Source organism: Enoplosus armatus, chromosome 15 (assembly GCF_043641665.1).
Source record: "Enoplosus armatus isolate fEnoArm2 chromosome 15, fEnoArm2.hap1, whole genome shotgun sequence".
Classification (NCBI taxonomy): domain Eukaryota; kingdom Metazoa; phylum Chordata; class Actinopteri; order Centrarchiformes; family Enoplosidae; genus Enoplosus; species Enoplosus armatus.
This window is the reverse complement of record NC_092194.1, coordinates 2,398,565-2,419,159: the sequence shown is the minus strand read 5'-3', so window position 1 is coordinate 2,419,159 and position 20,595 is coordinate 2,398,565. Positions and strand designations below refer to the sequence as shown.

The following is a 20,595-nucleotide window of genomic DNA, read 5'->3' as shown; positions in this document are numbered from 1 at the left end:
GTATTATTCAGTATTAACACCAGCAGTGATGTGTTTCATGACAGTAATCATGTCATTTAGTTTTTTTGATAATAATCAGATGGAATTGTAGACAGCACTTTGGGGGTTAATACACATTACAAAGCCACCAAGTATAAAAGCAGCAGCCGTCGCATTGACAATAACAATATCAGCTGATTATTCTTTATTGAGTGTAAAACATTTCTGCATACTCCGGTACAGAAGGTGGCGGTATCTATCTACCTATACGCGCTAGTTTGCGATCCGCCACTGAACCAGAGAAGAAGAAAAGACTTGACCAATCAGAATCCAGCAGCGTGCGAAGCAGGAAGTCCTCGCACTGGGCAAACAGGAGGACACCAATCGATGGGGAGGATATCATCTTAATCTTTTTTAACGTTATTAGGAGGTAAGAGATATTTTAGTACATATAGTACTTGTCTTATAGCGTTGGAAAACCAGCTACTAGGATTCAAGCTAACGTCACTCAGTACCTTGTTATGTAAACTACTTTAAGCTATTGTCAGTGCTAGTGTTACTCTCACGCCATACTGCATTTAAAGTCTCTCAATTTAATACGTCGTCACATCGGTAGAGGTGCATACCTCCATAAACACCGCTCAATACAAGTGTGTCATTACATTAAGCAACCATTCTTTTATTCGGCACCAACACATTACCGATAATTCCGTCAGTTACATTGAAATGCCACTGAAACATTGATATGATTATTTATTGTGCTATTTGATCGCCTCCTCACTGTGTTTTTTGTTTTTCCACTTGAAATCTGTTAAGGCGATGCCGGTGGAAACGTTTTTAAAACGATTTAGAGGAGCAACAAACGCACCACATGTACGACTCGCTTTTTAACCCTTTGACGTGGACGAACTGCATCACCTTTGGACCCTGCTGATACACTGTACCTGCTGTGTTAGTCAGTGGCAATGGGCCCACATTGTTACATGAATGTGATACGGTGTTACAGTCGTGTGTATCGAAGGCGCTCAAATGGAGCACAAAACGTGACTTATCGAGTGAAATTATGAAATTTGCCTTCGTAGGCCTCCCCTCTTTTCCCCTGAAAGCCAATGAGATGGACAGCGTGGTGCCAGACCGGAGGGATGAACCGCAGACGGACTTCTTCTACTGTTGTGGGGCCATCACAGAGGTTCTTAAATTTGGCTCCTGTCAGTTACACTCTGGACACAAGGTGCTTTTTCTCATCGTTCCAGGTGAGCCGCTTTTATATATATATATATATATATATATATATATAAATATGTATGTATATATTTCCCCACCGTTTTGCTCACACGTGCTGATCTGTTGTCGCCTTCCATTACAGGTAACCCAGGTGTAGTGGGCTTCTACAGAACCTTCATGCAAACGCTGCACAGCGCGTTCGGACACCGCCACCCAGTGTGGGCCGTAAGCCACGCCGGCCACTGCGTACCACCAGACTCCATGGACATGGTAGAAGGTACAGATTCCCACGCTGACCTGGGAATGTAATTCAGTGGCGGTAAGGCCCAGACTTAGACACTACAAGTTTCATTTTTTTTTTTTTTACCTTTTTCCCCCCTATGCTCAGAAGCAGAAGAGGGTGATGTGTTTGGTCTGGACGGGCAGATTGAACACAAGCTGGCCTTCCTCAGGAAACACGTTCCCAGAGAAACCAGCCTGGTGCTGGTGGGACACTCCATCGGATGCTACATTATCCTGGAGATGATGAAGAGAGACCCTGAACTCAAGGTTAGTTGCGATTTCTCACAATCTTTCTTTTTTTTTGGCGGGGGGGGGGGGGTAATTGCAGAGCAGGAAAGGAATAATCAACACAGTTTCCAACATCACTCTATGTATGCATTTCTGCATGTGACTTCATGGGTGGGCGGGAGGGAAGTCTCTCAGAGGGAATGTTTTACCTCCTTTAGGATGGCCTGTTAATCCAAGACTGACGTGTCCTTTGCAACCTCCTCATTGTTTTCTTGCCAGATTATGAAGGCCGTCATGCTGTTCCCCACCATCGAGCGGATGGCTCAGACCCCTCAGGGGAAGGTCATGACCCCCGTGCTGTGCCACATGCGCTACGCGGCCTACCTGCCCCTCTTCCTGCTCTCTCTGCTGCCCGAGGCGCTCAAAGCCGGCCTGATCAAACTGGCGCTCGGTGGCATCCGCTCCCTGGACCGCGCTGTCGTCCGGCCGACTGTCGCTCTGCTCAGTGGAGACTGTGCAGGTCGGTCGCGCTATTGTGGCATTGAGTCCAATCTGTTAGGGCTGATCTAGTGCAGTCTCACAGTGCCAGGAGGTCTTGTACGTTTTCATGAGTTTCACAAGTTTCTGATGTAATGCCACCCTTTATACAGACCACTGAGAAGTCTTCTGTAGAGGAGGTGGAGCGTAGGGGGGGCCAGATTTACAAAGACCAACAAAAAGACTTTGCAGCCACAATCTGCGCGTATTGATCCAAATATTGCACACAATATTTTGACTGCAATGAAATGTTCTTAAGGTGGGTGTTCTTTGGTTGGACAAATTTAGCGTGTGTTAAGTGTCTTGTCGGGCTAAATACCACAGATTTATTGGAACTCGTCTCAGCAGAAAGCACATATCCCATTTAAAAAAAAAAAAAAAAAAAAAAAAAAAAAATCACATTCAAACATTTATCGGTGTGTCCTGGAGTGGCTGCACAAGTCTTTTGCAGCATCAAACATTTTAGGATCGACCGGCGGATGCAATATTCCAAAGGACTGAAATTGCCAGCCCAGGCGTCGCTTCAGGTTTCCAGAATGACTGAAATGGTGACAACACTAGAGTGACTTTTGTTTCTCTTTGTAGCCAACGCTATGTACATGGGGGGTCAGGAAATGAGGATAGTTCTGGAAAGAGACAACTTAACCATCAAGAGGAATCTCGAAAAGGTGAGGAAAGGTCTACCTGTTTAATCGCATTATTTCTCTGTACTTAGTAACCTCCTTTTTTAGCTGTCATTGTGTATTAAATGAAGACACCAGCAGTAAACTGTGTGTTCCCCATTTGCAGCTCATATTTTACTATGGTGCTACGGACCACTGGTGCCCCGTTCAGTATTATCATGACATTAAGCAGGACTTCCCGCGTGGAGATTTCAGACTGTGTGCGGACGGGTTCCGCCACGCCTTCGTCCTGGACGCAGGAACGGAGGTCGCCACAATGGTGGCGGAATGGATCGGGGGGGACTTGCGGACATGAGTCCATCCTTCTCTCGGCCGTCTGCTCGCCGCGCACGAGCACTGAGGACTGAGCACTGAGGACTGACTCCGAGCGTCCAGGCCAGGGAGCGGAAATCACGGCTCTGAACTGAGGATGAAAAGCTCAGTGCTGAAGAAATATCCAATCATAATTTTAAAAAAACTTGCAGATTGCAGGGTTCCAAGCACACCTTGAGAAAGTAGCAGACAACAATCACAATAATAACAAAAATACATTTTGTTTTTAATCAATTATTGAACTAATTTCCTTCTCAAGTGGTTACTGGTGGACAAATGTGCCGATCTAACTCCTGCATATGCAAACACTGTGACAACCGATGTGGGTTTTAATAAACAACCTCTTGAGACATATAGTGTTAGACTGAGAAACAGTAAAACGTGATGCAAATATTTTCCAATTCAACACTGAATATTTGTGCCTGACGGCCAGAGTTAGCTCCATGACATCACCTGCTTGGTGGATTTCTTTCTTCAGAACGTGGTCATGTCGTACAGGTTGCATTTACACCTGGCTGAGATCCAATCGCAACGCGAGCCCTGACTGCCTCCAAAAATCCAAAAGCCAACATTTTTGACCATTGTTTCATTTCTGCTTCAAGTACAGTGACAACAATGCATCACACACACGCTGCAAATAGCCAGAGTCCTCTGGTATCAGATGCAAACGTCCCCTGCAGCGTCATGTCTTCAAGGAGTGTTACAGCAGGCGGTCTGTTTCATGTCTCTGCAGTATCACCAGAGTCACAGCTACTACTCCTCCTCCTCCTCCTCTTCTTCCCATTCTCTCCATCTGCTGGTCCATCGTGGTACCCCGCTGTCTGGCCTGCATCAGTCCTTTGGTGAGAAGAGGGGGTTTCTGGGAATCTCTGCCCGGGCCCGAGCACCTGCCTGACAGTCATATTCACCCTGGAGCTCTGGATGTACCTGGAGCACACCGCCCAGTCCTCCTCGGACACCGGCGTCGCCACAGTCCCGTCCGGCAGTCCTTCCACCTCCAATGCCGCGTGTCCCTGCGGCGCTGGGACGACGCGCGGGACGGCGTGGTAAAGGAGGCGGCTCTGTCCCGACATCACCATGACGTCCCCGCTGTGCATGTACATAGCAGTGGGGGGGTCCTGTCTGCGGATGCCTCCCAGGAGGAAGATGGCTGACTGCCCAAAACTATCAGAAAAGAAGACAACAAGGTACGCAGTGAGCGGGTTGGAATATGTTTCTGTAGTTAATCAGGCAAAGACTACAGCCTGGACTGCTGGTACTATCCAACAAACACCAAGACGTAATAACTGCACTGGCATTCGAAAAACCCGAGACGTGTTGAAGACCGCGTTTACTCTTAAGGCCCTTCTCCCCTCTCACCTGAATGACAGCAGCGGCCGGCTGTGATCTAGCTCGGATTCGTCCACGTGGATTCCCAGAGACGAGTCCGACCTGTAGTAGTTGAGGATTCCCGCCTCTGCGTCGAACCCCGGGAACCCGCACGCGGCCGCTATTTGGAAGGAGAGCAGGTGGAGATCGGCCGGGAAGGGGGTGTGATGGTTGGAGGAGTACGTCTGCGGGTGGAACAACGAAACAGGAAGATCAAAGTGAAGAGATATGTTGTCTGTGTTGTCAAACCTACAAAAACCAGAAGTCTTTGCGACGACGACGACGACGACAAGAATTTCAATTTTCTTTCAAAATAAAAGCATCATCTTATGAACTGCAAAAGGACAAAAATAAAACAACAACGACAAGTACTCCTGATGGCTCTCATCACATGGACCTCGGTGGGTTTAGACTATTCAAAATTGTTTATACATAAATGTGTGTTAAGAATCAAAGGGGATTTTTCCAGCACTGTACAGGATATGGCTGACTTTAAGAGCCCGTATTTCAACTTTTGAAATTCTCTGCTTTTATCCTGAAGGCCAGGGGGTGAATATGGGAAATCCCCATTGGTTTCAAGTATTTCTTTGGACATTTCAATCCTGTATTACAGTCAGAAGAGATATAGAGAGAAAATGAGCGAGAGATGCTACAATCTCTCCAACCTGACCAGACTTTAACTGGGCACTTCACCCCTAAGCCACTGGGGCGCCCCTGAATGTCCTTTTTCTTTCGAGAATAAATCCTCACTTTGTTTCGTGCAGCAGCTTCTCCCCGTGATGTCCAACCGTACATACATTTATAAAATGCGTCAGGAGACTTGATTATATTATACAGAGCGCTGACCGTGTTGCTGCAGATCGCAATGGCCTTTCATTTTCCAAGTTGATTATGCCATCCCCTCAGGGGTCAGAGGACTTTACATCCCCGTAAAGAAATTATAAAATTGTTTCAGGAATGTGAAAGAATTAGAATCTAGTGATAAACTGTAATGCAAACATACCGATGAGCTGAATCTGGGTCCTCTTAACAAAGCAGGGTGTGTGGCTCACCTTGGTATCCCAGTTGTAATGATATCCCAGGGTGACCCAGCGCAGCCTCTCCAGGAGAGTCTTTGGTTCCCTCTTTTTAGAGACGGGAACACTGTGGAGGGGATCAAACACAGGGCACACTTACAGTAAGGCAGGCTGCTGGGAACCGGGACCAGGGCACTTGTCAAAATCTGGTAGTTTAAGTCAAACTAAATTCCCTTAACATTTCACCATGAGAAGACTGACAAACCTTTACCTAAAATGCTTTAAGGCATATGGCACAACAGCAGTTAGCCAGCCCAGGTTTTGGGTCAGACAGATCCAGTACAGAATTGTGAGCGGGGAGGACACACATGCTAGTCTCACCCGTGGCCGCGTACACTCTTGCCCCAGATGTCCTGGGTGTCCGAGGGAGACATGTGCATGTCCAGGTTGCACACGTTGGGCTTTTGAGGGTAGGTCTTCAGACACTGCCTCACCCAGCAGGCTTGGGAGCCCAGCAGGAAGGGATTGGAGATGAAGATGAACCCTAAACACACACACAAGATTAAACCCATTGTTATATGTGTGGTCTCACTGGTTTACAGTAGTATACCATAATGAAAAGAAGATGCTCTAGTGGAACAGCATCTTACTGACACACTTTAAGCTGCGTTTTCCTTTCATCCATCCATCCATCTGTACTTGTGTCTCCGTGGCGGCTTTCTCTCCAAGTAAATACCGAGTTTCGTTTTGGGTGTTCGAGTTTGATTTCGCTGAAGAACCCCGCCCGTGTTTACCTGGGTAGCCCCGCAGGCCGAAGGCTCTCCAGTCTCTGACCGGCCGCAGTCCAACCCTCGCAGCCTCCACGTCACTCACTGCAGCGGGGTCCAGTTCAGCTGGAACAATCTTGTCAATCACCCATCCATCCATCCATACACACACACACACACACGGAACATCAATCATTAGCTCTGCTGAAGTGGCTGATGTTAGTATTGAGTCTAGCCACAGCTTTTCCTCCACCCCCCGTTACTGGAGTTCACTTCTGGTTTGAGGCCATACACTAGTTTGTGCTGGTGTTGCATTATACAACAAGAGAGGAATATTATTTTCCACTGCTATTTATATCCATGTGGGTGAAACACACACACACACACACACACACACAGAGTTGCCTTTAGTGACACTCTACATTAATACTTAAGTAAAGGTGGCTCCTTCTTCCACCACAGCCAAGTCCAACTTCCATGAGACGCCCCCTAAAGGGTCTTTACAAACCCTAATGCAGTAATATGTCACTCGGGCTCAGTCACGTGATTCCCGAGAACTGTTCTGTCTTTGCTTTCTTGGTCTGACATTCCCCTACCTTGTCACTCGGTACGCTTTTAGAGAAGTCGACGACATCGCCGAAGTCCGGCGGAGGGTTTCTTCTCTTGTAAATCTTGAATATTTTCCTGAAAGCGTCCTCTCCACTCTCGACCACGGAGGCTGCCATCTTGGCCATGACGTAACTGGCCTTTCAGCCCGAGTCCCTTCCGGAACCTTTAAAACATACAACATTTATACAAACGCACACTATGCGTGAGTTCAGTTTGGAGAATACACGCACGCTTGTACTCTTCTTAGATAAATAAAAGTCGAAAATAAATTTTTAAAGTTACATATCTGGACCAGTTTGCGTCACGTGGACTCTACGTCATAGGTCAGAGTGGCATGCCAAGGACGAAACATGGCGGCGCCGTCGAAGAAAGTTTATGAGGTGTTCGTCTCTAAAATACCATGGACCATAGCCGGCAGTAAGTCGATGAAATTGTTCAAATTACCATTCTCATTTAATGGCGGCGACATAGCTACGCCTGTAGCCTCTCACTTCATGTTGTGTATCGTCCAGCCGTAACCTCGGTCCACCAACAAGCAGCCTCTGCGTGTGACGTGACGGAACTTAACCGGAGCTTTCTTGCCTCACAAGAGAGCCGCCAGTCCAGTCGACGCAGTATTCTGTGGCGTGTGTGTGTGTGTGTGTGTGTGTGTGTGTGTGTGTGTGTGTGTGTGTGTGTGTGTGTGTGTGTGAGTGTATTGAAATTGAAGCGGTCCAAAACGACCACGCAGTCGAAGCAACGCACCTCTAAAGCCGTTCAAAGTGAACGTAGTCACCTTCATGAAGGCGGGGTGTATTGCGGGGCTGCCGGGTTAGACTGCATGCATTTTTAGCTAGGTGTACCTTGTTTAAAAACCTGGCAACCCAGTGTGTTAACACTGCTGAAACACTTCTTCTTCTTCTTCTTCTTCTTCTTCTTCTTCTTTGTGTTTGATGTTCCTGTTTGTTTTGCAGAGGAGATGAGGGAGTACTTTGGACAGTTTGGCCAAGTCAAGAAGTGTCTCATACCATTTGTAAGTTGTCACAGCATGAGAGCGACTCAATGACTCATTCTACCGTGTGTATACTATTCTATTATTGGTTCTGTACATGTCACACAGTTACACCCCTTCTTACGATACCTCAACACTGAGTTCTTTTTGTGTTTGTACATGAATCCATTGATGTCTACATGCACTTTGCTACTCTTTGCACATATTTACTGTGTGCAGTAAAGATGGATGTAATCGAAATGTCTTTTAACGAACCTTTTTACTAATAATAGTCTTACACACACACACACACACACACACACACACACACACGTTGCTTGTGTTTGTGCGTTTTTTCACCAGTATAAAGAGACGGGCTTCCACAGAGGCTTCTGCTGGGTCGGATTCACAACAGAGGAAGGCCTGAACAACGCACTTCAGAAAGACCCGCACGTGCTGGAGGGAGCCAAGGTAAAAGTGCAAACGAGCAAAGGCCTTGTGGGTGTTGGAGTCTTCGTTAACGCAACACAACAGAAGCTTAGAACGCCGCAAAGATGTAACCAGGGTCCGACCTGGTAACACATCGGCAGATGGAGAGCCATGAATAAAAACGTAGGCTAAAAATGCGTTGATATTCTGTACGTGTCTTATCCTAATTGATTCCCCCTGTTGTTTGTTTTCAGCTCCAGGTTCAGAGGAACAGGCGTCCATTCGCAGGGCAGAAGTCCAACAACGACGGTGAATACGACTGAAGCTCCGCGGGGACCGCTGTGTGAACGAGACCGCCGCAAGACGCGCCGTTGTTACTCTCCGGCCCAGATTCACTCAGCCGTGTTTTTCTTCTTCCTGCCTCAGATGCTTGACATTTGAAATGTTCGCAATTCTGTTTGGGCCCTAAGGAAAACTTAAGACCAGTACACCAGGGTCGGCGTATGGATTTCCATTCTTAAGTCTCCGCCTGACGCAAGAAATGAAGTGAATTTGGGCCTGAGCTTCATTGTCATTGTCTTTAATGGGTTGTCCAGTATTAATGTCTCTATTTATTGTCAGCGGTAGTGTTGTACTTTCTGTAACCATCCGGTCCCACACCATCTACAGAGTATGGCAATAAAACACGGTGTTTAATTCCATTGTGTGTTAAGCTGTGAAACACTTTTATTTGCAATGCAGTATTTTATCTTGTGGTTTTACTACTTTTACGTGAGTAAAGGATCCGAGTACTTCCTCCACCACCTGCCTGTGGATGCTGCCAGACAATGGGTGGGGGGGGGGGGGTACAACCCATTGCAGCTCGTTTGAGAAACATTTCCAATATCAAACTTAGACAATGTAATTATATTTTATTCTCCTATAGATTAACAACAGAGCATACTCAGAGTTTAAGAGATTGGACTTGGGGCACTTCCCAGTGTCCATTCTGTCACGGGGCCCTAAGGCTCATTTGCAGGGCCACCAGAGGTCTTTTGTCAATCATGGAGGTGGGTCCCTTTTATATGATCGTGAATTATGAATAGTCATAAAAGATTCCTTAAGGGACAGTGCCTCACACATTGTGAATTCACTTATCACTCCTTTGCCCCACCTGCTGGTCAGTTTTTGTAAGTACAGGTTTTGGTACGTCCTCTTGTGATTTGCGGGAGCCCATTGAATGAACAGAAGCATTGCTAAATGCATTTGAATATGAAAATAGAAACGTTGGTTCAATGAACTTTGATTACCAAGTACATATTTTGTTTTTTCTCCCTTTAAATTAGTAGCCATAACAATTGGCTAATTGAGAATAGCCCACTGGTGGAAGCGCACGGTCACAAACTGGCCCTCTGGTAGTGAGGATAAGATTTTTGTGGCCCTCTCTATTATCAAAGTTGCCCATACCTGATTTACACTGTCCATAGCGTTAGTGAGGATAAACTGAGCTTATTCTGATTTTGTTTTAGAAGAGACAGGAGCTCAAACGGCTTGTTTCGGGCTGCACGAAGGGTCAGCGTAAGATAAAAAATATACAAATAAGGACTCATCTTCTCTGCAATCTTACCTATATTCCATCCAAACTAGCCTAATCATGAACCTTAGTACACCCCCAGCATTTCCTTTCCACGTCCTTTTAGTCGTACCTGAATGTGCTACCGATGAGTCAATGTTAACTGGTGCTTTCTCTCCCGCAGACAGCGTGTGGCAAGATTTAGCAACTGGACCCCTGAAAGCCCAGTTACATGACCAACTGTCAGCAATCTGCAAAGCACTCTGAAGAGATTTGTCATCACATGATTAACATTTCTCCCTCTTTTCCTGAAAAAAACCTCTATTTGCGTCGCTAAATACGTGGTTCATCACAATATCGAAAAGGACAGGGCTAATTACACTTCCTTGATGAATTCCATTCGCTATTTTACGCTCTCGGGACTCATCTGATCCAACTTTAACCCTGAAAGTGCGATGTGATAAGAAATCTAATATCCAGTCACACATCTTCCCTCCAGCACCAGGCTGGCTCCTTTTAATTAGCAGCCCTTCTTTCCACATAGAGTCATCTGCCTTTTCAGTGTCTAAGTATACAGCTGCCATTACTGCTTTCATAACACCAATACTCATCGTCACTAGAGCAGCTGTAGTGGATCTACCTCTACGTTATCCACTTTGACATGGGCTTAGAAATCCTTTACGCTCTGAAAAGTAATTAAGTCTTTTCACAATCATCTTTTCCATTCATTTGCATGAATGTGATGTTAAAGCTATAGGGCTGTAGCTCCCTGCATTAGCTGGATCCTTACAAAAGGGAAGCATCAGGGCACTTTGCTTTTTATTGAATGTAATTACAGTATTGCAAAGTTAGCGGCTAAGCTACCTAAATTCTATCAACAAGCTCTTATGGCGTGGAGGCAGGACTTCTACTACAACTATGGAGCTTTTCTTAAAGACATATCAAGTTCAAAGAATTTAGCTTAGCGATCAAATCCATACCCACCAGTGTATTAGAATGAATGAAAAGCTATAAAAAAAAAAAGCAACACGAGGCTGCTAGATTTGTATGCACTCTTTATATAAATGGCACTGATATTATAAGCAACAGATGCACCAGCAGACATACCAGCAAAAAAAAAATAAAAAATCTCAATGAATAACAATACAATAGGAAAAAAAAATTCAGAGAAATAGATCTGAAAATATTACATAAGATATATCCAAAAAACCTGTAGCCTATATTTCAAGATTTCTACATGTTGATTTTCTGCAAGACTGAACCAGAAAGTGTAGCTCACCTGCTCTATATTTTGTATTACATTTTGGACTGCCTTTTAGAGTGACATATTGTACAAAATAATGTAAGTAAATGTAAATATTAACATTTTATGCACTATCGTTAACTTTTTAAACTTTTTATTTGGTATATTTCACATTCATAAAGCTGCATTTCTCAATTCAAAACCGTCCTTTAAGTTATTTCTAATTGAAACTGAATGTTATTTTAAATATGTAACTAATAAGAAATGCGTGTCAGTAGCTAAAGTGTGCTCAGAAATGTTTGTCTGTCACTAAATTGAATCTTTTATAAGAAGTTTTTTTTTTTTATTTCTTGAACTTGAACTTTATTTCTTATAACTTAAGAAACAAAAAAAAAAACGTCCTGTATTTTATTTTGGTGAACAGCTGACCGCGGTGTGTGACGCGGGTGAAGAGCGTCATCGCGGTCCGCCGACGTGTAGTTTCAATCGAAGTCACGAACCGCGACGGTCAACGCATGCAGCCTCGCTGTATATAAACGCGCACGGCCGGACCTTACCGACGGCCAAACGTAAACGTCACCTCTACAGCAGAATACCGCGCGAGTGCGGCTGCTGGTGTAAATGTAAGCGTGCCTTCATCTCCCGCGGCACTACGTTAACCAGAATCCTTCGCTGTGACGTCAAACGCTCGCGAAGAGGTCAAAACAAAACCGGTAACTGAAAGACGGGCAACGCGTGTGGCGACGCTGTTCAGGTAGCTCGTTGTTCAGCATAAGGTCTTCACTCTGACCGCCGAGTGCTCTGTGTGTGTGTGTGTGTGTCGGGGTGGGGGGGGGGGGCAGTCTGACTGTTGTGGGGTGTGTGTGTCTACTTCAGCACGCTTGTTCCCAAACGCAGCCAGTCTTTGCCTAACACACGCGTACAAGTGGTCATTAGGTAACAGCCGCCATGTGCTGTCCAGTAATGTGTTTTTACCGTTGAGTTTGGCGTGAGACGCCTCCAAACTCTGACCTATCCCCGCACCATAAAGGGGCACTCCCCGCTGGCCGCCTTCAAGTGTTTGAAGGACGCGGTTGTACAAGGAGAACTTGATTTGAGAGCTGTCATTTATAGGAATAGGTGCCACTAGCTGTTTTAGGTCGGTGCCGAATTGAGGAGGGGGATTTGGCGATGTCAAAAATGTATTACTTGTCACTTAATTGCGTCCAAACGAGTCTGCACGGACAAGAAGATGTTTTAATTGCCTAATATAGGAATGCAACCTGGTTGAATTTGTGCAAACGGGCATTCCACCAATTTCCTCGGATGGAAGTTCAGTTTACGAGTGATATTTAGCACTACACAAATAAAACTAACCTTGATGAAGCCTTAGTGGTGTCATCGGTATTACTTTAGTACATTTATGACAGAAAGCCACAAACTGGAGGTGTGGGTTTTGAAAGACACTGGCATTTTACCAGGAAGGTTCTAATGACAAGAAGCTCCTGGTCTGCATGATGGGAAATGTAGGATACGGTGTCTTTGGAGCTAGGGACTGAGAGTCGAGGTGCGTGTGCCCACTGCTGCTTCGATTTTGAACATTCTTTAAAAACATTTTTTTTTTTTTTTTAATCTCGCGCGTCTCCCAACTTTGTGGAAAAGCAATATATTATTTGTTGGAGTAGCCCTTTAATTGCAGAGGATGAGCAGCGCTGTAGCCAGAGATATTTTGGATGGCACAAAGTACAACAAGGCAAACACTCACTTGTGTCCTGAAGTTAAAGCATCTTATTATTAGATGGCTGCAGAGTGCCAGATGGCAAGGCTCGGACCTTGATGTGTGATGATAGGCATTGTTCTCATGCCTTTTTTTTTGTTGTTGTTGTTGTTTTGTTGTTTAGAAAGCGCATCAGAGACTTGAGCCCGGCCCAACATCACAAGACTTACGGCTAATGGACACATGGTGCTTGTGCTATGCAGTTGCTGGGGCTACCGTCGAGGGTGCTGCGGTCATGGCCTCAGTATTTTTCTCTGGGAATTTGGGGGTTTTAGCAACCTGGAGGGAGTTTACGTTGGCGTACCTGGGGTTGCGAGGCTGCGTCCTGTCACATCTTTTATTGAACTGAAGTTTGAAAAGTTTGCACATTGACATGCGTTCTGTTTTTCGGCACTTTCTTCCATTACCTCCGTCGGCTTTGCCAACTGCCTGAACTTCACTCCTCCTCCCACAGTGCCTCTGATGGCTGCTCGACTCCTCACAGCCTCCTCTCTGGCCACAGCAGTGTTCGCCTCCTCCGGGTTTTACCTCTACAGCAGACAGCTGGACCTCAATGACCTCAGCGTCGTCCGCTTCGGGCGGGCCGCGGCCACCGTGAGTCACTGCGCACCATCAGATCGAAACCTGTGAACAGGCCTACTGAGCCAATCAGATCATTAGGGGGGGGGAAAAATTGAGTCACCGTTCTTACAGGATCCTGACGGGGACGAAAGTAGATCTTTCTTTGTATAGATCAGTACAGTCACTTCAAATTTGGAAACTTAAGAGTGGCGATTATCGCTGCATATTGATTGAGCATGCTGTTAATTTGCTTATAAATGCCCCATTTTGGTCAGAATATCAGTAGTTTCCTCCCATGCTTTTCAGCAGAAACAGCCTTTCTTTACATGGCATGGTGTTGCAGTGGTTAGCGCCGTCGCACGGGAGGTAAAGCAGGGTAGAGCGGGTTGGGGGTTCAATCCACAGCCCCCCCGGTCATGTCGAAGTGCCCTTGAGCAAGACGCTGATCATTAAGGTGGCCAGCGCTTTGGGAACCGTGAGGGTTGAAGAGCGCTATAGAAGTTCCCATTTACCATTTTTAAGTGCATCACTAATTCACAATAGTTTGGTCAATCAAAATAATAAGACACAACATCACCAAAATGTCACCATGGTAAATGGATTAGAGTCGTTCAGGATCACCGATGTTAGACCAGCAGGTCGCCAAAGAGAGCCAGGCTAAAGTTGACCTTGCTGCATGGTGTGGAGCCCCGGTGCTGTAGATCTGATGTCTTCGAATGTTGTTGCCTTTCGGGCGTTACAAATCCTGCTCTGTTTGTCTCCAGACGGCGGCCATCAGCTACGACTACCTGACTGCTTTGAAGCATGTGGAACGCGGCACGGAGGAGTACTGGGCACTCAAGTCCAAGGTAGGGAAACACTTGTGGGTGTGTTCTACGGGGGGGGGGGGGGTACTCAAGCAGACTCAACCAGACTCAACCTGATGACGAGCTGGAGAGTTCTCAGCTCACTGTCGACGTTTCTTCTTGTTCCATACCTCCCTGTTAATCAAATAGCGCAGCACAGGTCCATATCTTGTTGTGTAAACCGCTATTAACTCCCTTTTGCTGCGTCACAAGAAACCCCCGGTTCGCAGGTGGAACATTTTTAATGTAGCAGCAGCGGGAGTTGTTTGGTTTGCATTTGAATTAAATTCACACAGCTCAGAAGGTTGGCGTCCGTGAAAGAAACGATCTCCTCTGCTACGATTATTTCCAGGCCCTCTAGCGAGGAATGGCGGTTTTTGGGGATTGGCCCGCGGATGCTTAAGAGTATCTGGGTCTAACAAGGCCGGACGAGAGTGAGGCGATCCTGGTTTCCCACGCCGTCAGGGCAAAGTGGAGGGAGTGACAATGGAATAAACCCTCGTGGTGTCAGATTCGAGACTGACCTCAAGTGGACACGAGGCCGTTTGAGCGGCGCGCATGCTGTAACAACATCAGATTGCAGTGGGAAATCCCACCGGTAGGATAAAGGTAATAACAGTAAATGTCAGCTGATATGCATTGAGTGATTTGTACTGGCGTTTGTTGAAAGGCCACGGCTCAGTCAGGTTCACTCGGGAGACTGCTGCTGGAAAGGTCAGAGACCACCTGCTCTGACAAAAAGTGCACAGAAAGCTTCGCTGCAGCAAGAGAGCGGGCGGCGGTGAACCTTGAAGAGCATGGTGGTTCAGCATGGTTGGACTTGTGTGTGTGTGTGTGTATGTGTGTGTGGCACGCACTCGGCACAGCCCCTCGGGCCCTGCTGGTCAAGCCTGGCTACACACGCTGATTAGAATTAATGCACGGTGCTGATTTAATACAGAGAGGAGGCTGGCCTGCGAATTATTATGAAGCCATAGAGGTGAGGAGACAGCGCGGCGGCTCCACACTTGTTTTAGTGTCTTTATGCTGCCTTTTTTTTGTCCTGCGGTGTAATTTTTCTGTCCAAACAGAGGACAGGAAGGAGACACGACAGGTCACTGAGTGAAAACCGATTCCAGCCCTTAACACGTGATGGATTCTGTGTTACGCTGACCATTTACCTGTGAAACCTCTTTCATACTTCACTATCCGCACATGCAGACGACATGACGGCTCCCCCAACAGTGAAGCCAAAATGCCTCGACCGCCCGCCCTGGTGGCTGGCTGCAGTATAGGTCATAAGCCCCGCCCCCTCCATGTTAGCGGAGGGGACATGGGCCAAAAATCAAAGTACACTTCTAATACATTGTTTTTCAAGATGGTTTCTGTCGTTATAGGTAGTTCTTGTCATGCTGATGTTTGTTCAAGTGTTCATTTTCAAGTGTTGCGTTTGGCTTTAATTAGTTATTTGAAGCTATAAAAACGGGGTGAGACATCACACACACACACTTAGCACTCCTTCGCCTCGTTCTCCGGTGGGCTGGGCCCCGACCGGGTACCGTACGTGGAGGAGATGGAAGTAACCCATAACCTGCTCGTCCCTGCAATGTTGCTGCTTCCATTCGCGACCCGGCCGCACCGGCATTTTCCCTGAAATGTTACGAGGTCTTGAGATGGGGAAACTGGCGGCACAGATTTCCCTGAATATGGATCCCTGCTCCCATTCGCACATGACCCCGTGCGGGAAAGTGTTGGGCAGCAACACATCACTGAGTAGCAAGCTACTGTGGCGTGATAACTTTTCGGCAATGAGTTGTGTCAGGGATTAGAATTTGAAGTTCAGTAATCTACTGTCTTACTTGGAGTGCCGCGTCTCGTCTTCCTCGTCGCCCTGTCAGCCTCTCGAGAAGGGCCTCACTGGGAAGCCAGCTAAGCGGCCGGCCTTCCGAGCTCATCGAAAGGCTGCCCCGAGTGAACCGAGGGGGCCATTCATGGCCAATTCAGAGAGCGGCGGAGCATGCCCTGCGATGAGAGAACAGACGGACTGCTTTTTGTCGTCTGCTGCTAGCTCTCGCAACCTCAGGAACACGCTGTGGCTCCACATTACACTGATATCACGCGTAGCAAAAGCTCGCTAGCCGGTAAGAAGCTGTCACATGCACACCTAAAGTGTCTTGCTTGGTGATTGAGCTGTTCATCTAGCCTCTCTTTGGCAGTCTAAAGGTCTAGTTGTGTTCAGAAAGAACTAGTCTAGACCATGTTTGGGCATAATGCGTTTTTTTCGGGTTGTCTGTCCGTCCCATTCTCGCGAACGCGACATCTCAGGAGCGACTTGAGGGAACTTCTTCAAATTTGGCACAAACTAAAACTCAAGGATGAACTGATAAGAATTTGGTGGTCAACGGTCAAGGTCACTGTGACCTCACAAAACACGGTTTTTGGCCATCACTCAAGAATTGAAGAACCATATTTCACAGTTGAACTGAATTGGTCAAAGGTCACTGTGACCTCAAAATGACCTTGACAAACACGTTTTTGCCCGTAACTCAAGGATTTAATTGCAGTAATTATGACGTGAATTTCACACAGATGTTTGATACAACAATGAAGGGATGACATTTTTTACCCAAAAGGTCAACTTCACTGTGACATCATAATGTCCTGTTTTGGCCATTATTCATCACCATATCTCAGGAACAGAAGGGGAGATGGTGACCCGGATTCACAGCTGGTCGGACACTGAACAGATGACACTTTTGACTCAAAAGTCAAAGCTCAGTGTGACCTCAAAATAAGTTTTTAGCCATAATTCAAGAATTCGACGACACAGTATGGGCTTTCCTCCATCTCGTCCATCCTGCCTTTCACTTCCTGCCTCATTCTGAGTCATCGGAATCACGCGACCACAAACAACGCGTTGGAGCGCGCCGAGCTAATCGTGGTCCTGTGAGTTTCACCAACCGCTCATGGAGGCTTCGCATCTAAATATGCCAGGAGAAAACAAAAGCTCCACATTTTGTGTAGCTATACTCCATCTTTACATAGTAATCAAGTACATGTGTACCTGTTCAGCCAGTACATCTATGATAATCCTTCATTAATGTATATCAACAATGTATATTCACTGGAATCATACACACACACACACACACACACACATACATACACACATACATACACACACACATACATACATCATCAATATGGTGATGACTTCCATTAAGCCCAAAAATACACGTTATACCTTATTATTATATCTCTTCCAAGTATTCACTACATATATTATGAGTTTGGACAGACAGGGATGTAAACTGCAACTTGACTGGTTGGCGGAGGCATACAACCGCGGGGGTGGTTGTCTTATATGGTAGTAAACTGAATGTCTTGAGTTTGTTTTAGTGTCGGTCAGACATTTGATGGCATCACCTTGGGCTTTAAGAAATTGTGATGGGGAATTTTTCACCATCATCTGGCTTTTGTTTTCAAAGTAGAAAAAAAAAAAGTAAAACATATGATACATCATATGATAGCAATTTTCACGTTGTGCATGTATGTTCAAAAGCATTCTTGGAAAAGTAGCAAATTACTAACAGAAGTAGAAATATACAAGGCAGGTTGAGGTAAAGTGGGTAAAAAGAAGAAGCAAATTTCAGCACTCGTTACAAAGAGTATTTTGACATATAAAGGCAAATGTATACTTTCTGCATCTGTGTAGTTGCAGCCGTCTGTCAGGTGTAAATTTCATTAATGCTAAGGTCTGCGCAGCCCAACATTTATTGTTTGTTGTTGACATGTTCTCATTTTGAGCTCTAGACCACATGTGTGGAATGCGTCCTCGTCTACAGACACTCAGTATGTAAAAAGGCTGCATGCACATCCGCTGCTGTGGGCTCCAATGAATCACCAACAGAGTGTCTCTTCCACCATGTCAGTGGGTAGGGCCTAAAGTTGCTCTTCCCTTTTAGGAAATGACCATGTAGGCTCAGGTTCTTTTAGAGGTAATCAGCTGTTAAACGTACAGGTTGGCCTTGGGCTTAGAACAGTGGATAACATGCTGTTTATGGATGTTTGCATGTCCCTGCAGTAGTAACTGAGAGAGAGAGAGAGACAGACAGTGAGAGACAGCAGCCACTATTCCAACTGATGTTCTAATCCTTTAATCCACTGTCTGATGGCCTCTAGTCGGTGCCTTTCAAACTGTAATTGTCGATTACAGTATTGGCATTAGAAGCGTGAGAAACAGAAATAGTTTTTATGGTTTTATCAGCATTGATATTATTATCTTTATCACATAATGAATATCAGAAGACTCCAATTCAGAAGTACTTAGAAAAGTGACATGGTCACAGCGTTGGGGAACCACAAACTGTTTTGATTCTTCTGATTTTTTTCCTGTACTTCTATGAAGTAAAGATGAACAGTATAGTAACGTCACACGGATGGAAATAAAGGATGCAATTCTAGGTGTCATTATGCCCGACAATGGTATGTCAGTCATGGGAGATTGATGCATGGGTATTGAACAAAGAAAATTGTTACTAAAGGTGTGTTTTCAAGGGCCCCCTTCAGTGTATGATGCAGCCTACTCTTGGCCTTCAGTTAACTGGTGGACAACACCTGGGCCGCCTCCTTCTTAGGTCAGTCTTATGCAGTGACTTCATTGAGGATCCTAGTGACCTAAGGCTACCCTCAGGGTCGCTCTTCCTGATCCTCTCAGTGCTGGCTGAGTGTATCTGGTACCTTCTTCCCTACTGTCGCAGGGAGAAAAGGCCGTTATCCGGGTGGTTGGGATCCTTGATTAGTCTCCGAGCCTTATTCTTGCAGTGCCAGGTGTAAATATCCTTTAGGCAGGGTAAAGCACCGCCTATTGTATGTTCAGCTGAACAAACCACTCTTTGCAGAGCCTTGTGGTTCTGTTTGGTGCCGTTTCTGTATCGGGCAGTGATGTTCCCCATCAGGGCGCTCTCGATTGTGCAGGAGTAGAAATTCCTCAATATTTGAGGGGATACCCAGAATTTCCTTAATGTCTGAGGTGAATCAGTTTCTGCCTCGCCTTTCTCCCCACTGAGTCAGTATACAGTGGCCAGGTCAGGCCTTTTGTGATGTGGACAGCAAGGTACTTTAAGCTGTCCACCCTCTCCATGAGGACCCGTTGATACTAAAGAGGGTGTAGTTCCTTCCCTGCTTCTTCCCAAAGTCCACTATCCGCTCCGTGGTCTTGCTGATGTTCAGGAGTAGGTTGTTGTCCTGACACCAGCGGGTCAGGTCCTCTACTTCCTTCACGTAGGTATTTTCATTGTTATCTGTGATCAGCAAACGATGTTGTTGGAGTCGAAAGTGGCTACACAGTCGTGTTTGCACGGGGAGTACAGCAGGGGGCTCAAAACGCAGCCCTGGGGTGCCCCGGTGTTAAGGATGAGGGTGGAAGAGGTGTTTACCCATCCTCACACACTGGGGTCTGCCCGTACAAATATGTGCCTAAAGCCTGTGTCTCGTGTCAGTGGACGCGCTAAATATCTTAAAGCAGTGCAAAATATAACTGCACTTTATTACCGCTGCTGGAAAACATCTTAGGGGAAACACTGCAGTGAGCAGCACACTTTGTTCTTGCTGGACATTCAATTTAGAACCATGCAGTGGAGATGAAGCCACTGATAACTGCAGTTTTTCATTTCTACAGAGCACAACCAGGCAGCTCTCTGAAACTGTTGCCTGCATTCTCATGAGTCACTCTAGAAAATAGAGTGACAATCTTCTCTAATGGACATTCTGTTACATCCTGGTACTATTAACTATTACTTATTACTGACTCTAAGCTACTATCAACGCACAAACACACCCACATCTGTCTGTCTTATGCTCTTTTTTTCTTTTCTTCCTTTTTGTGTTAACAGATACCCTCTGCAGTCCTATGCTGATAGGACAGATTAAAAGACAAAAGAATGAGAGAAAATAAAATGCACATCAGTAGAAACCAAACAAGACTAAAAACACGAGAGCGCACTGGGTGATGGAGATTGGTCCTTATCTCTGGACTGATTATGCAATCCTAAACGCCTCTACTCTCGCTCTTTTGCTGTTTTTCTCCCTCCTTCTCTCTTTCCTTTACCTCTCAGGGAGTTCAGGCTTCTCCACTATTCGCATCTCATTACAAGCCATGCCAACAGATGATTGGCAAATTAAATGTACCTTACTTAACTCACATGAAAAATGCATAATGGCCCCGGCTGACGCCTTTGGGCACTGTTGGGAGTG

The 20,595-nt window shown here is 45.9% G+C and overlaps 4 protein-coding genes across 5 annotated transcripts in view; 3 read left to right on the top strand and 1 right to left on the bottom strand.

The window, feature by feature from the left end:
- The first annotated feature begins 349 nt into the window (after positions 1-349).
- ldah (lipid droplet associated hydrolase) lies at positions 350-3,588 on the top strand. 2 transcript variants are annotated; one of them, XM_070920288.1, is made up of 7 exons: positions 350-409; positions 1,062-1,232; positions 1,346-1,480; positions 1,592-1,752; positions 1,993-2,233; positions 2,836-2,918; positions 3,040-3,588. In XM_070920288.1, the coding sequence occupies exons 2-7, from the start codon at positions 1,094-1,096 to the stop codon at positions 3,226-3,228; spliced, it is 948 nt and encodes a 315-aa protein (XP_070776389.1). In that variant the 5' UTR covers positions 350-409; positions 1,062-1,093; the 3' UTR covers positions 3,229-3,588. The 2 variants fall into 2 exon arrangements, with proteins under 2 accessions (XP_070776389.1, XP_070776390.1); XM_070920289.1 differs by lacking the exon at positions 350-409 and having other exon boundaries at positions 1,162-1,210.
- Positions 3,487-7,133, bottom strand: alkbh1 (alkB homolog 1, histone H2A dioxygenase). Its single transcript, XM_070920290.1, has 6 exons — positions 6,993-7,133; positions 6,424-6,532; positions 6,011-6,173; positions 5,666-5,756; positions 4,605-4,798; positions 3,487-4,409 (listed from the first exon to the last, which is right to left on the bottom strand). The coding sequence occupies exons 1-6, from the start codon at positions 7,128-7,130 to the stop codon at positions 3,965-3,967; spliced, it is 1,140 nt and encodes a 379-aa protein (XP_070776391.1). The 5' UTR covers positions 7,131-7,133; the 3' UTR covers positions 3,487-3,964.
- Positions 7,134-7,348: 215 nt separating this feature from the next.
- slirp (SRA stem-loop interacting RNA binding protein) lies at positions 7,349-9,105 on the top strand. Its single transcript, XM_070920575.1, has 4 exons — positions 7,349-7,422; positions 7,959-8,017; positions 8,339-8,446; positions 8,659-9,105. The coding sequence occupies exons 1-4, from the start codon at positions 7,356-7,358 to the stop codon at positions 8,725-8,727; spliced, it is 303 nt and encodes a 100-aa protein (XP_070776676.1). The 5' UTR covers positions 7,349-7,355; the 3' UTR covers positions 8,728-9,105.
- Positions 9,106-13,417: 4,312 nt separating this feature from the next.
- Positions 13,418-20,595, top strand: part of adck1 (aarF domain containing kinase 1) — a 60,794-nt gene continuing 53,616 nt past the window's right edge. The window contains exons 1-2 of the mRNA XM_070920836.1: positions 13,418-13,549; positions 14,281-14,364. Coding sequence (XP_070776937.1) covers positions 13,418-13,549; positions 14,281-14,364 — 216 coding nt within the window. The remainder of the gene's footprint in view (positions 13,550-14,280; positions 14,365-20,595) is intronic.